Source organism: Urtica dioica, chromosome 1 (genome assembly GCF_054948205.1).
Source record: "Urtica dioica subsp. dioica isolate 48M chromosome 1, U.dioica_male_clone48M_v1_H2, whole genome shotgun sequence".
Classification (NCBI taxonomy): Eukaryota; Viridiplantae; Streptophyta; class Magnoliopsida; order Rosales; family Urticaceae; genus Urtica; species Urtica dioica.
Window position 1 is genome coordinate 59,466,163 of NC_142756.1, and position 16,257 is coordinate 59,482,419.

General features: G+C 43.5%; 2 protein-coding genes across 2 annotated transcripts; one reads left to right on the plus strand and one right to left on the minus strand.

Annotated features, from left to right (window-relative positions):
* Positions 1-2,518: 2,518 nt before the first annotated feature.
* Positions 2,519-4,949, plus strand: LOC149408288 (histone acetyltransferase HAC12-like). The gene is made up of 4 exons (XM_089624839.1): positions 2,519-3,025; positions 3,131-4,102; positions 4,203-4,336; positions 4,445-4,949. Exons 1-4 carry the CDS (start codon positions 2,519-2,521, stop codon positions 4,947-4,949), a joined length of 2,118 nt encoding a protein of 705 aa, XP_089480965.1.
* Positions 4,950-5,678: 729 nt separating this feature from the next.
* On the minus strand, positions 5,679-10,838 carry LINC1 (little nuclei1). Its single transcript, XM_089616612.1, has 8 exons — positions 10,220-10,838; positions 9,928-10,137; positions 9,585-9,838; positions 9,233-9,503; positions 9,054-9,137; positions 6,714-8,767; positions 6,491-6,620; positions 5,679-6,316 (listed from the first exon to the last, which is right to left on the minus strand). The coding sequence occupies exons 1-8, from the start codon at positions 10,406-10,408 to the stop codon at positions 6,059-6,061; spliced, it is 3,450 nt and encodes a 1,149-aa protein (XP_089472738.1). The 5' UTR covers positions 10,409-10,838; the 3' UTR covers positions 5,679-6,058.
* Between the last annotated feature and the right edge of the window lie 5,419 nt (positions 10,839-16,257).

The following is a 16,257-nucleotide window of genomic DNA, read 5'->3' on the forward strand; positions in this document are numbered from 1 at the left end:
GTCTTCTGTTCATTTTTGTTTTGGTTTCTAAAGACTGAATGCTTTTCTTTTTGGCTCAATTTATATCAACTTTATAGAATAAATGAAGGAGATCATGTCAAATGTATCGAAAGTTATATCGGGAAGCTTAATAAATTATCAAAAGCAGTCTGTGTTTTAGATTCTGTGATGCGTGCAACCAGATAATTTCTTTGACACTGCTGAGAAAAATTGCAAGGACATGCTCTCAACTCTAATGAATGCAAAGAAGATGAGAAAGATAAGAGAGAAAATCATGAGGATGTTATATAAAATAAAAAAAATAAAAAAACATAAGAAAGTAATAAGTAGCTGAAACCATTGAGTGAGAAGAAAAAATTTGAATGGGGCTCCTCCTATATGCAATAACTATATTTGTAACTTCATGTCACCAAGAAAAGAGAAGAAAAAAAAAAAGTGAACTTGGGTTGTCTTCGAACCCGTGCTTGTGATCCAAAAGATAGTTGGAATCCAATTCCTCGTCCATGTCGCTATCAAATTATACTTCCAACACTATGTTTCTGTTGAATCCCATTGCTACACAAGAGAACCAACAAAGATTTTCATTTTTAGACTAAAATTTCACTTGTGTTAATGATTTATAATAAAAGGAGCTAAAAAAACACACGCGTTCAATGGCTTCTCCCTCCTCCGGAGTTACAATCACAAACTGAGGCATCTGACCCAATGGGTTCCTAAATGTACATAACCCACCAAAAGAGATAAACAAATGTCAGCAATGTGACTGTTCATTGCAACCTTTCTTATGTTTTCCAGCGCAGTCGCTTTCTCGTTCATCAACCTTTCTTCTTCAGTTCCTTTCAGTTTTTCGAACTCTTACTTCTCGAGATCCGCTCTTTTCTCATCAATCACTTCCCAGTCCCTCTCGAAAACCTCCTTCTGCTGCCTCAGATCCTCGGTTTCCTTCAAAACCAATTCTTTCTGACGCCTATACGTTTCGATTTCCTGCTTCAGTTCTGATTGCAGTCGCTGGAAATCTGACCTCTCTTCCTCGGTCACTTTGAGACGGTCTCTCTCGTCCATTATGCTCTGTAATTGGGCTTCATTTGCAGATTTGATCTTCTCAACCTCAGAAGTAAGTCCAAGCAATTCCTCTTTATCAGCAAGTATCTCCTCCTTCTCTTTCTCTAAACCCTTCTCCTCGGATTTAACGGCTTTCTCTCTTTCCTTCAGAGCTTTCGATTTCGCTTCATAGTCCTCTTCTTTCTCCCTAAACCTCTTCTCCAACGCCTGTTCTCGTTTCACAAGCTTCTCCTCCTTGTGGTTGATCTCAGCATCTTTCTTCTCCACGTCTACCACCTTGTTTTTCAGTTCATCGTCTAGTGCTTTTCTCTTCTCCTCGATTTCGATCTCAAATTCACGCTTCTTTGTTTCCAAAATGGCATTATGCTCGTCGGTAAGCTTTTGTAATTCAATCTGAAGCCATTCCATTCAAAGTTTAAGTGCACAAGAACCTTGAGGCATGAATGAGAAACACTTTCCAAATAGCATATCGTCATTTATCAATAATAAAAAAAAAGGTAATCGGCTAGGGAAAAAAACGAGAAGGGTAGTAGAGTGCTCACACTCATCATGATTTTAATGAAATAATGCAATATGATTTTGGATTGGAAAGTGATTTGATGCACAGTAGAATATAAATTTAACAGAACATGTACATCAAAATACAACGAAACCAACCTCGTGTTCAATCTGCGAGAGCTTCTGGGCCAACTCATCAGAGCTATCGAGGGATTTGGGTGCTACCAATTTGTTGAAGAGAAGGATGTCACACCTGGCAAAGTTTTTGGGGGGGAGTGTTCAGGGCATGAGTAGTAGCAGATATATCGTGATCATGCAGAGAGATCTCAAGTTACTTTATGATATTTTTTGGTTGGCTTAGTGGGTTGTTACTAAACAACGCAAACATTTGACAGTTAATCTGACAGCATAGATAAGTCGAGGAATTCAATTCTGGAAGAGAACTGACTAACTTCATATGAAACGCTCCGTACATATACCCAAGAGCTATCAGATTCGCAATTAAACAGCCATAATATAGTTCTCCTAAAAAATAAACAGCCATAATATAGTATGAAACTAGATCAGAGAAAAACCCATCAGAGCTATCGAAATGTGTTTACCTCGAAGAAAATACTTCATTGGCCCAATCATCGACACGAGCCCGCCATCTTCGACCGCCGGCGCCGAACCGGGTTCTGGAGTCTTTCCCTTCTCTCCGACCGGGTTCTGACCCGACCCGGTTCCGCCGCTCTTCGCCGTGAGCGACCAGCCCTGAAAACCCAAATAATTATTCCCACGCACATACAAAGTAGGATTAGGATTTCCCACAAAAAAAAAAAAAAAAAAGTCGGATTAGGATTTCACGAGGTTTCTTAGTTCGCTCACAAATATAAATATAAAAGGCTTTCCTAACATATTCGTTCCCACTATAGCGTATACGTAGAAACTGAAACACAGAGTTATTAAGAATAAGGAGATGAAGCGGAAAGCGGGTGAGTTCGATCTTCCGCGGGAGTTGGAGGAGCAAATACTGTCCAAGTTGTCGACGACGTCTCTGCGGCGATTCCGAACCGTTTGCAAATCGTGGAATTCTCTAATCACTCACCACCTTGAACACATAAGCAAGACCGCCGATCAGGAGGAGCGGCTCAGGGACCACATTGCCGGACTCCGGTGGGAATCGCCGGAGATCGACGGAGACGAGTCTGCGCTGTGCTCGCTGTGTGGGAAGGGGAGGCTTTTGCTTGCGCCGATGCCGCGCTACTGCTCTTGCTGCACCAAAATCATCAAGCCCGGCATCAAGTACTATCGCACCGACGAAGCCTCTACTTCGTCGGCGCCGTTGCCGGAGCACCACCACAGCTTCTGCGTTTCGTGCTACAAGCAGTCTCCGCGGACCGGGATCCCCGTATTTGGCGGCGCCCGCCACTTTCTGAAAAAGACGCTTCTCGTCGCCAAAAATGTCCAAGAAATCGAAGAATCGGTATAACTTTTAGTCGTCAATCATTATTGCGTGTGCACATGTGCATATGATTTACAGTCAATAGTAGAGTACTAAATCAGGTTTTTCTTTTTTTCTTTTTTGTAGTGGGTGGAATGTGTAACTTGCGGCGTAAGGAACCACGTGATATGCGGTCTCCACGACGAGGTGGGAGAGAAGAGGTACAGATGCCCTGAATGCCGGCTCGCCACCGACGATCCGGGCCTCGTGAGGGCCTCGGACCTGCCTGAGACGATCCTCGGAAACTTCATTCAGAAGCAGCTCGAGACGCGGATGAGAGAGGAGAGCAGATGGGTTCCCGATCTGGTTGTTCGGGTGGTGATGTCGTCGAAGAAGACTCTGCCGGTCAACACCGGCCTTCTTGGTATCCTGCGTGAGGACTGCGAGGACTACCCGGCGGAGTTCCCATACACGGCGAAGATGGTGTTGTTGTTTCAGAAGATCGAGGGCATCGATGTCTGCATATTCACAATGTACGTTCACGAGTACGGCTCCGACTGCCCCGTCCCCAACCGCCGCTACGTCTGCATTTCTTACATCGACTCCGCCAAGTACTTCACTCCCAACATCTCCGCTTCCACCGGAGAGTCTCTCCGAACCGTCGCCTATCACGAGATTCTGATCAGCTACATGGACTACGTTAAGCGCAGAGGGTTCGCGAGGTGCTACCTCTGGTCTTGCCCGCCTCTGAAAGGAGAGCAATACATTCTGAATTGCCATCCCCAGACTCAGAAAACGCCAAACCCCGACAGACTCAGGCAGTGGTATCTGAGGCTTCTGAAGAAGGCGACGCAAGAGGGGATCGTAGTGAACAAGACCACTCTGTACGACCGATTCTTTGTGCCGTCGGGAGCGCCAGTGAGTGCAGCGCGGCTGCCGTATTTCGACGGAGACTACTGGCCGACGATGGTGGACCCCATCCTCAAGGAGATCGATGACCAGGCCAAAGAGCGCGCCAGAAAGGGGATTTCCAAAATGGTGACCCACACTTCTATGAAGGTCTTGGGTATCACCGACCCTTCTCATGCCAGCAACAACAGCGTCCTCTTCATGCAAAAGGTATAGTCGCCCACTTCTATTCTTATCACATATATATGTATATGCCCACGTATCAATATGTTTATATAACTTTATTTTTATGGGTTTATTTTCAATACAGCTCGGGCAAGCCATGTTGCCATTCAAAGAGAATTTCATGGTTATCGACTTACATCACTCCTGCGCTCACTGCCACGACCCCATTCTCTTTGGGAACCGATATCTCGCCACGAGAAACTCTTATCTATGTCAAAGGTAATAATTTAGACACAAATATATATATATATATATATATATATATATATATATATTCATTCTCTTCTCTCTTGACCAGAATTGACTCCTGTTTTATTGATTTTGCAGATGCCATGATCTGACGGAGCACGACAGAGATTCGGTGTCTAGCTATGAGATTGTGGAAGATGTGGCATGGGAGACCAAAGACGAAGACGGGACGCTGGAGAACGAAGTGTGCGAGAACCGATATAAATTCTTGAGGTTCTGTGGGGAGAGACATTACCAATTCGACAGTCTGCGGCGAGCAAAGTACTCGTCAGTGATGATCCTGCGGCGCATACTGAACGGTCTCTCAGAAACTAGCGGTGTCGATTCGGCGGCGGTGATGCAGAGTTGGGAAGTGGTAGAGATTCTGGGGCACGTGAGCAAGTGCAGAGAATCGTGCGAGATGTTTGGGTGCAGAGAAATGCATGGGATGTTCAGACACGTAAGCAGCGGGTGCCAGAATGGGGGCTACGAGGGAGGCTGCATCGTGTGCCACAAGCTTTGGTACACTCTCCACTGCCACTCCCTCGCCTGCTCCCAACCCAACTGTCACATCCCTTACTGCACTCAATTGAAGAATACCTGACTTGTAACATAGCATTAGGCCAAACCCGACTTCTCACTAATACCATTATTATGCTTTCTTTATAAGTGCTAATACAATCAATTACTTCAACTCTTTGTTGAACAACAGAGCAGTTTCTGACCGATACAAATCTCACATCTCTAACACGGTATTAGGCCATACCCCCACTTTGGCAAATTTCGGCCATTCCTACGAGTTTTATCCCTCGCAAGGTTACAAGGTCTTTTCATCTACGCCAATGAAGAGTATCATTTTGAAGCCGAATCGTATCCCACCCCGTATCTTTTTTGTGTAAAGTTCTTTTCACTTTTATGTAAACCTGAGGGTAACAAAACAACGATGATTTTAGATTTACCATAATCAAGTTTAGAAGTACATAATCATCAAGTTAGTCAATGCAAACCTAGTTGCGATGCGATTATTTTTGCGTGATATGTTAATCCTATCTAGGTTTCATTATAAAAAATGTCTTCTTTTTTTGTTCATATTTTAGTTTTTACCACTTTAACTGTGCTTTTTTTTCAACATCACAACAATTTGTACTACTACTGTAACATTGACATATGACCTTAGATAGTAGATGATTATATTTCAACGACGACAACACAAGTTAATGCTGTATACACACATTCTTATTTCAGAAGATCTACACTATTTGCTTTAGACACCAAAAATTACTATTGGTCACGCTCAAATGAGTGTAAATTTATGTGCGTGGTTTGCCGAAACAACCTTTTAGTATCATAAATTTCCAAAAGTCAATAACGGTCACAAGGTCAAGTCGTAGAGCAGAACCTCTTAACAGATAAATCTATGAGAGAGAGAGAGAGAGCAAAAGAGATACAAGCACAAGATACAAACAATGTGGGAATGTCTAAAAAATCATTTTATCCCAACAAAAAAAAAAAAAAATAGAGAGATTAAAACGGGCCCGATTCCTAACCTCTACAGAGAATATGGCAGGGGCAAAGTATAAGCCAATCACCCCTGTGCTCTGAAACATTTCTAGCTACAAACCGAAATTGTTAATGCACACTTGTTGTTCTTCTACTACACATTAGGAGAGCTCCTAAAAAGCAACGTCACCTAAAGTCAAACCATGAAAGCTCTTATGTGGTGAGGAAGGTCCAGAGCTTCTTTCCGATCTTCTTTCCTATCGACGCTTGACCCGGATGCTGAGACTCTTCGTCTTCTTCTTCGTCCTCATCTTCTTCTTCTTCTTCGACGTTGCTGGTGTAATCTGCTGCAGGGGAATCACCCTGGTACTCGTTCACCTCTTCGCTCAACGCCGCTCTGTTCTCAACCATGTTCTTCGTCACCTCTTCCATGTTCATTGTCACCTCTTCCGTCGTTGCAACAGTTGTACACTGCCCCAAAAAAAGACATTCAATCCATATCAACAATTTATTTCATTGCCCTTGTTTTAGCAAAAAAATGTTTAGTAAGATGAAGCAAAAAAATGTTTAGTAAGATGAAGCAAAAAAATATCAGGAAAACAAAACACAGAAACCAAATAAAACTCTATACAGATGTAAACTTACCCGCACTAGGCGGAAAGTAGTGTCGTCATTCTCACTGGTCACTCCCACCGAAGAAGTAGGAACTGCGACGTCAGTCTGTTCCTTATTTTTCCTGCCACGAGAAGCTCTAGCGGCTACGGCAGTAACTTGACTGAGGAGACAACGCAAACACGGGTTGGTTACATTTAAAAATATATAAATAAATGAACAGAACACACTCTCTACAAACAAAGTTGTAAAATACCTTTTGGGTCGACGGAGATTGTAACGAATCTCAGCGCCAGCTGGCTGATCGCTCACCTGAGGTTGGTGCTCATCAACCAGAGTTTGGTGCTTTCTCACCGGAGCCTTAGCGCGCCTCTTCTTTGGCTGGGCTCCGCCAACACTGTCCGAAGGGCCTTCGCTGTGCTCACTCACAGTGGCTTGAGACTTCGAAGGCCGGCCCCGTTTCCGCGTCATTCCCGTTACGGCGTTCTCAGAATCCTCTTTCCCATTCTGATACCCTCCTCCGTCTTCGCTCACTTGAAATTCGTCCCCTAGTATCTTCTTCGCGTCTTCAACGACTGCTCTGACGGAGCAAGACCGAACGATCTTTGCCTTGCCTTTTCTCCGAGGTTGAGGTTCCGGTTCCCGTTCCGGTTCCGGTTCCGGTCGCTTGCTGTTTATGTTGCTGGCGTCATCTGCCAATTGATCTTGACTGCCGCCTTCGGTCTCTCTTATGCTCGTGTCCGATTGGACAATCTGTACATCAAAGGACTCGCTTGCGGCGGCGAACGAGTGCTCCGCCTCAATTTCGGAGGTCACTTTATCATCGATTGGGTCTTCCAGATTCTGCCCTCCAGAGAACGGTTCCTCTTCGGCCAAGTTACGCACCGCGGTGAACTCGAAGTTTTTCCCGGGAGAGATTTTGAACAGCTTGGAAGTACATTTGCGAAGCCACGAAATCGGAGATTTCGCATCAGCGATCGGAGATGGGTCCTTGTTTTGACCCTTCAAGTCTTTGGCATAATCTGATAGCTTCGGTACGGGAGGCACTTGAGCGTTCTCGATTTCAGCCAAGGGTTGTAAATCAGAGAGCACGAAGTCGGAGATCGTGTTGCCGCAGTTATTACAGCCCTTGAGCTTCTCGACGAACGAAAGGAAGCGCTCTCTCTCGTCGACAAACTGTTGGCGTTGATCGCGGAGCTTGTTGCTCAGCTCGAAAAGACCATCAATGTCTTTCCGTATTTCAACTCTTTGGCTCTCCAGATGATGCCTGTTCGCATCCGCTTCGACTCTCTCCTTGTCAATTTTACTTCTCTCCGATTTCAACTCTTCCATTTCTCTCCGAGCCACTTCTCTCAGGTAACTAATGTTGTCAAGCTCTCTCTTCCTCTCATCCTCGAAATCCTTCTCCTTCTCGCGTATTGACTTCTCCATCTCCTCGAGCCGGTTCTGCATGTCGGCCTCGAGTTCTCTTTTCCTCGCCTCGTAATCGTGGACCATCAAATTCCTATCGCTCTCTACTTTCTCGGCCAATAACGATTTTTCGTGTTCCATCTGGGCCTTGAAAGATTCCTGGACCAACTTAAGATCTTCCTGCTCTCTTCTTATGTTTTCCAGCGCAGTCGCTTTCTCGTTCATCAACCTTTCTTCTTCAATTCCTTTCAGTTTTTCGAACTCTTCCTTCTGCTCGCTCACTCTCACGATCTCTTTCTCGAGCTCCGCTCTTTTCTCATCAATCACTTCCCAGTCCCTCTCGAAAACCTCCTTCTGCTGCCTCAGATCCTCGGCTTCCTTCAAAACCAATTCTTTCTGACGCCTATACGTTTCGATTTCCTGCTTCAGTTCTGATTGCAGTCGCTGGAAATCTGACCTCTCTTCCTCGGTCACTTTAAGACGGTCTCTCTCGTCCATTATGCTCTGTAATTGGGCTTCATTTGCAGATTTGATCTTCTCAACCTCAGAAGTAAGTCCAAGCAATTCCTCTTTATCAGCAAGTATCTCCTCCTTCTCTTTCTCTAAACTCTTCTCCTCGGATTTAACGGCTTTCTCTCTTTCCTTCAGAGCTTTCGATTTCGCTTCGTAGTCTTTTTCTTTCTCCCTAAACTTCTCCAACCTCTTCTCCAATGCCTGTTCTCGTTTCACAAGCTTCTCCTCCTTGTGGTTGATCTCAGCTTCTTTCTTCTCCACGTCTACCACCTTGTTTTTCAGTTCATCGTCTAGTGCTTTTCTCTTCTCCTCGATTTCGATCTCAAATTCACGCTTCTTTGTCTCCAAAATGGCATTATGCTCGTCGGTAAGCTTTTGTAATTCAATCTGAAGTCATTCGATAAGCACAAGAACCTTTAGTCATGAATGAGGAACACTTTCCAAATAGCATATCGTCATTTATCAAGATTAAAAAGGTAATAAGATAGGGAAAAAAACAAGAAGGGTAGTACAGTGCTCACACTCATCATGATTTTAATGAAATAATGTAATATGATTTTGGATTGGAAAGGATTTGATGCACAGTAGAATATAAGAACATCCTATGACACCAACCTCTTATATCTATCAAATTGCATAAGAGTGTACAAGATGAAAATAAAAAATAACTCACTTTTTCCCTAGTGTTGAGCTTGTCCTCCAAAAGGTGTAACGCCTCCTCTTTCATCTCCAGATCTGTCTTCAGAGCATCAAATTCCTGCATCAAAAAAAAAATCAAAAAATATTCCACAAGTTAATGAAACATGATTATAAGCGAAATTAGAAAAGAAACGAGCGTGAAGAATTTCTTGCCTTCTCTTTTACGGTTAGATTCGCTATTCTACTGCTAATGTCGTCTTCTTTACTTTTCAAAACTTTGCTACTTTCATCGATTTTCTTCTGAGCAACTTCAAGTTCCTTTTGCTTCTGCTTGAAAACCCTGTCATTCTCATTTGACCTCTCCTCTCTCTGGTTGAGAATCATCTGCCCTTTGGCTAGCCTTTCCTCTCCCTCTTGAAGTTTCTTTTCCCATTCTCTCAAATCCTCTCTCTGCCTGGACAGGCTAGATTCATGAGCCTTTTGCCTGCCAAAAACAAAACAAAAATGTGAATTTTAATATTTACCAGTCGAAACTTCAAAAAGAATATGGAATGATCTGTCATACTCCTCCATAAACGAGAGACGATTCTTTCGGAGTGCACTTTCTTGAGCCTCCAAGTCTTGGGACTTCCTTGCGATCTCTGAAGTCTTTCGGCTCACCTCAGCAAGCTTAGCATCCGCTGAGTGCAGCTTTGCTTCGAGCTCAAGGGATTTCTCTTCAATGCTCGTCACCAAACCATTTGCCTCCGCCAACTTTGAGTCCGCATTATACTTTATTTCAGCATTTTCTGCACGAATCTCACGCAAAGCCTTCTCTAGCTGCAAAACCCTCCAACAACCATTGATTAACAAATCGACGAACACACAAAAAATTGAAGAAGATGAGTGAAGAGGGATATAATGGTTACGTCAACGACACACTGTTTCTCAACCCCCAATGCCTTTCTTAGATTCTCTTCCCGTTTCTCAACATCCGACATGGCAATGGAGTGAGCAGCTTGTTCCCTTTTAAGGGCATCCATTGCTTCGGCCAATCCCTCCCTCAGCTCTTCGCATTTCGAAGTCCATTCTTTCTTCTCAATCAACAGAATTCCCATGTGGTACTGATACTCAAAAAGCTGCCCACAAAAAGCGTAAACTCTTCACACATATTTTCATAAATTTAACAGAACATGTACATCAAAATCAAATGAAACCGACCTCGTGTTCAATCTGGGCCAACCCGTCATGGCCAGAGACCGGTTCCGTCGACGCTAGCCCGCCATTTTCGACCGCCAACGCCGAAGCTGGAGTCTTTCCCTCATCTCCGACCGGGTTCCGACCCGACCCGGTTCCGCCGCTCTTCGGCGTGGGCGACCAGCCCTGAAAACCCTTATGCGGCGTGAACATCACGAAAATCACCACAGAAGCAGCCAAGTCACCGAAATTGCAGACCGACAATTCAACTTCATAAGCCGAGAAGGCTCGTAACACCACACAAAAGAAACCCTAATTTCTTGCTTTCGAACACTGAGTCTAACGAAACAGTGTTGGCACAGAATCCAGGTGGCGAATCTAACTTCAAGCAGAGAGAATATTCTTCAAGAAAACGTTTCGAAAAGGCTTGACTTCGAAGTTCTCCCGATTATTTCTCTCTTTACTTCTCTTCTCTCTGTCTTTATCTCAAAACCCTAAACCAGACATGACAAATAACGTCTCAAAACGGAAATTATAAAGGGCAAAAGGAAAAAAGGGAAAAAAAAAAAAAAAAAAAGTAATAGCTTTCTCTCTGTATCTCTCTCTTCACAGCCACCTTTCGAATGCTTCGCGCGGATCACTCACGTTCTTTATTTTTCAAATATGGTTTAATTCATTGTATCTGGGCCCACACCTCTCTCCGAAAGTACCAAAACACCCTTACTTCGACTCTTTGAAGCGGCCTGTGACCGGGGGTGTTTCGGGGTTAAAAGAACCCCGTGGAATACAACGTGGGAGTGATCGCGTGTGTTCTCAACCATGACGGAACTACCCTTCCTCTCTGAGGCCACTCGGGCGGTTAGTAAGAGGGTATTTTCGGTACTTTGAAAGCGGTTCTTGTGTTTCCGATAAATGAAAAAAGAATGTACTTTATATGTACGCGAATGCCACGGTGTACAAGAGCTGTTCTGCTTTTTTTATTTTTTTTGGGAAAGAAACCTTATTAAAATTATTTTTATTTATAATGTTGTTGGGTTTGAATTTGATAGAGATTTGAAGATAAGCATCTAATGCTTTGTCCCATGTGGGCTTTCTTTAGGCCATCATGTGGACTGCCAGCCGATAAATAATGATTCTGTTTGGCTAAATATATATTTTAGTTTTTTTTAAGCTTTAGTCGTTTTAAATGGTTTAAAATAACTTTTAATAAAAAATTTAAAAACGCTTCTAAAAATTAAACGTAATTTGGAAAAATTACAAATCGTATCTTTTGAGAAAGTTAAAAACGGTTTAAAAACAAGGTTCCTCGTTAGAACCGACATCAGAACGAGAGAGAGACCACGGAGAAAGATAGAAAGAAGATTGAGGCTTAAATTAGCTTATATTTCTCATGATTGTTGTTGTGGTATTGACCGAGTGAAATTTTGTACTTTATTTCATATTTTTTGGACCAAAATTAAAGCTGAGGTTTTGGACTGTTGAAAAAACGAGGGATTTCGACTTGGGGTTCAAATTACGATGACTTGGGCTTCATTGTTTATTGATGAAATTCAAAGTTCGTTGATATCTCTACTTTATTTTTAGGATTCAGATTGAGCCGCTGTACATTCCGAGCTGCGCCGTCCCTCCCTATCCGCTTACTCGTAAGTTTCTGTTTTTGTGTGTGTTGCTGTAAATGTGTTACTTTGTGTGAAATGTATTAGTTCACTATCCTTTATTTTTATATGTTTCTTATATTAGCCTAAAGGGCTTTGTGAAGTGTTGGTAACGAATGAAATTTTGGCTAAGGTGATGATTGTTGAGGAAGAGCTCGGCCCGTCTGTGCAGCTGACGCCGCATTCCGAGCCGACTCAGAGGTGGTCATTTCGCCGGATCCAGATCGTGGATCCAGAGTGTTCAGAGGGGTCGTGAGGGAGTCCAGCCAAGCGTTGAGAGCTCGGTTGGTTTCTTCCTGATTTTTCAACTTCTTATTCAGCATACACTACTACATATATTGCATTTTAAGACATCATTTACTTGACTTAAAAAATATTCGGAGTCGTTAAAAAAATGACATCTATGTGAGTGACTTAAAAAGTCTATGTTTTTCAAGACGTTTATAAAACGTCTTCAAATCTCTAAAAAAAACGACTTTGTATCTAAAAAAAGTGACTTAAAAAATTATCCACGTAGGTGTAATATTGCTGACGTGTAAGTGCTTTTTAAAGACATTTGAAAAAACGTCATCAAATCTATCAGAAAAATAACTCCAAATCATGAAAAAATGACTTAAAAAAAGGTCCACATGGGCAAAAAAAATTCAAAATTTGCTTACGTGTCTATGTTTTGAAGATGTTTATAACACGTCTTCAAATCTAAAAAAGATTCCAAATTCTGAAGAAAAAAACGACCTCCAAATATGGATTTTTATATTTTATATCCAACTCCCTTTTATTTCCCCTTTTTAGATTTTAATAGTTTAATATGAAAGCATTATATAACAATACCTTTTATAAAATGCAAACAAAGAAGAAATCGTGATATATTTTACAAAAAATCCATAATGTAAAGAGTTAGATTACAATGATATATACACATAAAAAAGAACATTAAAAATAGTACGACTAAATCCGAATCCGACTGAAAGATTGAAGCAAAAAAAAATTAACCGACTGAAAGAGAATATGCACATTCGTTGCTGCTCTTGCTCATGCTGGACTCGCCGCAGTAAGTCAGGTCCACCTAGCATACACAGACAAAACCAACAGGCAAAATCATACACAGTATGATAGTATTATTAATTCTATCATGCACAACATTTCTATCAGTATTAGACACAACCTTTAAGAGTATTACCAACGCAAAGAAGCCTCCTCCATGGGCTTAGGGGAATTGATTGTGGTGTAGATAGACCAGTTTTGACATAATAGTTTATTTGCACCAAGGCAGCCTCTCCTCGTAATAAATGATATCTTCAATGGTATTCAATTTCTTCAAACAAAGAGCTTTCTTCTGGTCAGAATTATGTGTTCTATAGCTATATGAAATCCTCAAAAAAGTAATGCATGAGATCAACACAATCAGTAAAACATAAAACCAACAAAACCCTAGACTATGAAAAATTATAAATCTAAAACAAAAAAAAAACCCTGCTAACGCATTCATACCATCTATTCTGTTAGGCAATCTCGAAAAAATGAACACACCGCAGATGGCTCGAATTTTACTTTAAGAATGGTTCGATACAGATCCATACCAATTTCTTTAATTCACTAAGAGAATCTCTTGACTGCAAAAAATAAAAACGAATGTATGTTAAATGATTTTTTTTTAATAAAATATGTCTTCAAATCCTTCTCTTTTTTGGTGATGTTATGAATCTGGTATCAAATAATTACTTTCATAGAATAAAATAGAAGTGTGAGGTCTCGTATGTCGTTTGTTGTTAAGAGTCAAAGTGTCGTTTCTTATTTTAGAGTCTGTAGTATTTTTTACTCTTTTTTTCATGTCGTTGTTTAGCCTTCTAGAAGGAATCACTAGGTATTTTGTGTGTGTACGGGACTGAAGAAACTTCAGCTGTCAAATACCTTGTACGAACCACCTGAAGGATTTGATTATCAAATATATCAGAAAATCGTCCCAATTCTCTCTGTTTTGTATTTCGCTATTCCTTCTCATTCGTCACCATTGCTCGAGGTAACCGCGGCCGCGGTGTGACAGGTGGACGGAGATCTCCGGTCGATATCAGCGTGGTATCAGAGCCAGCCATGGCCAAGGACAAGCGTCTCCAACGCCTCAAACAACAGGTTGCGACTCTTGGTGAAGGGCAGGAAAGAATGATGAGCCAGATGGCGGAAATTCTTCAGGCCATGTATGCGAGGGACGAGACCACCACAGCAGCGCATCGCGTCATTCCGGTCGGCGAACCTCCACCACCACCGCAACTTGCTCGAGCTCCAGCAAGTCCTGTTCGTTTGGAATTTCCCACGTTCGATGGTCAAAACGACCCCATGATTTGGCTGTGTCAAGCTGAATAATACTTCAATTTCCAGGCGGTGCAAGATGATGAGAAGGTGCATCTTGCGGCGTACTATTTGGAGGGCAACGCGCAGATCTGGGCCCATCGCCAGCGCACACTACACCCAAATCCTAGTTGGGTTATGTTCAAGGAGGAGCTCATCCTACGATTCGGATCTGTACCGTATGAAGATGCCTTCGGAGAGCTCTGCAAGCTTCGTCAAATGAGCACCGTGAAGGAGTTTCAAGGCCGATTCGAATGCCTACTAAGCAAGGCTGGCGTTCTTTGCGTGGAGCAAGAGACAACGTGTTTCATCAGCGGTCTTCGAGAGCTGATCCAGGCAGACGTTAGAGCGCAGCGACCGTCAACACTATCATCGGCCATCGGGTTGGCGAGGATCTACGAGGGCGACATCAGGCGACGTACAAATGGGCCCATAACCCACCCAAGCTCATGGCTCCTACCCCGAACCAAACACAGAATACCCCGGGCGAGCCCAACTAGACAAAACCATCTTCGACGGTCCGACGTTTCACACCCCACGAGCTACAGAACCGCCGAGCTCAAGGTCTTTGCTTCCACTGTGATGACCGCTATTTTCCGGGGCTCGCTTGCAAGAAGCTTTTCTAGATCGAGCTTGAGGAAGACGAAGGCGAGATGGGTAGAGATACACCAGATAACCCCGAGGAAGAGACGGAAGGACCAGAGATATTTTTAAATGGCATGATAAGGGTCTCGGTGCCACAAACAATGAGGATAATGACGAAGTTGGGAAAGATCCAAGGTACGTTCATCATCGATCAACCCACAACTTCCTTCACGAGTCATTCGCCAAACGTTTGGGGCTCCAGGTCGAGGAATGCTCTACACTCCGAGTTGTGGTCGCGAACGGTCAGCGGGTTCGGAGTCCGGGAGTGTGCCGTGAGGTAAAACTCGATCTCCACGATTCTCATTTTCTAATCGATTTCCACTTGTTTAAGTTGGAAGGGTGCGATGCGGTGATTGGGGTCCAATGGTTGCGGACTTTGGGTAAGATTATCTGGGATTTTGAGACAATGGAGATGGAGTTCACTGTTCGGGGCCAAAAAATTTGTTTGGTGGGCATGATCCTCCAAGTACTCAGGTGAACTTCAAGACCGCCAACAAGGCGCTGCGAGCGAGCTCGAGCATAGGAATGCTGCTCCAAATCTGTTTGACGGAGAAAGAAAAAACAACCAATGATGACACAGCACGGGCACCGTGGGCTCGTCGATTCCCGACGGTCTTCGGCGAGATACGTGGGCTTCCACCTCGGCGACCTCAGGACCATAAGATTCCACTACTACCTGGCACATGCCTCGTGAACTTGCGCCCCTACCGGTACCCCCAGTATCAGAAACAAGAAATTGAGAAGCTCGTCACCGACATATTGGACCAAGGAATTGTTCGACCGAGTCGCAACCCTTATTCCTCACCGGTCCTATTGGTGAAGAAGCGTGATGGGTCTTAGAGATTTTGTGTGGATTACAGAGGGATGAACAAACTCACGGTGCACGACAAGTTCCCCATTCCGCTCATCGAGGAGCTTCTCGACGAACTTCACGGTGCTAAAGTCTTCACCAAACTTGATCTTTGCTCTGGGTACCACCAAGTTCGAATGGTGGAGGATGATATAAAAAAGACCGCATTCCGTACTCATAACGGTCACAATGAGTTCTTGGTTATGCCATTTGGGCTCACCAATGCTCCCTCGACCTTCCAAAGCCTCGTGAACGAGGTGTTCAAAGAGGTAACAAGGAAATTTATGCTAGTCTTTTTCGATGACATTCTTGTGTATAGTCCCACTATTCAGGCACATTGGAAGCATCTAGCGCACGTGTGTGAGCTCCTCGCGTGAAACCAACTGGTGGTGCGACAAGACAAGTGCTCTTTGGCCCAATCGGAGGTGTCCTACCTGGGTCACATTGTTTGCGCGGGGGGAGTGAAGGCGGGCCCGGTTAAGATTGAGGCGATGAAGACGTGGCCTGAACCAAAGAATGTCCGCAAGCTCCGTGGGTTCTTAGGATTAACGGGTTATTACCGTCGG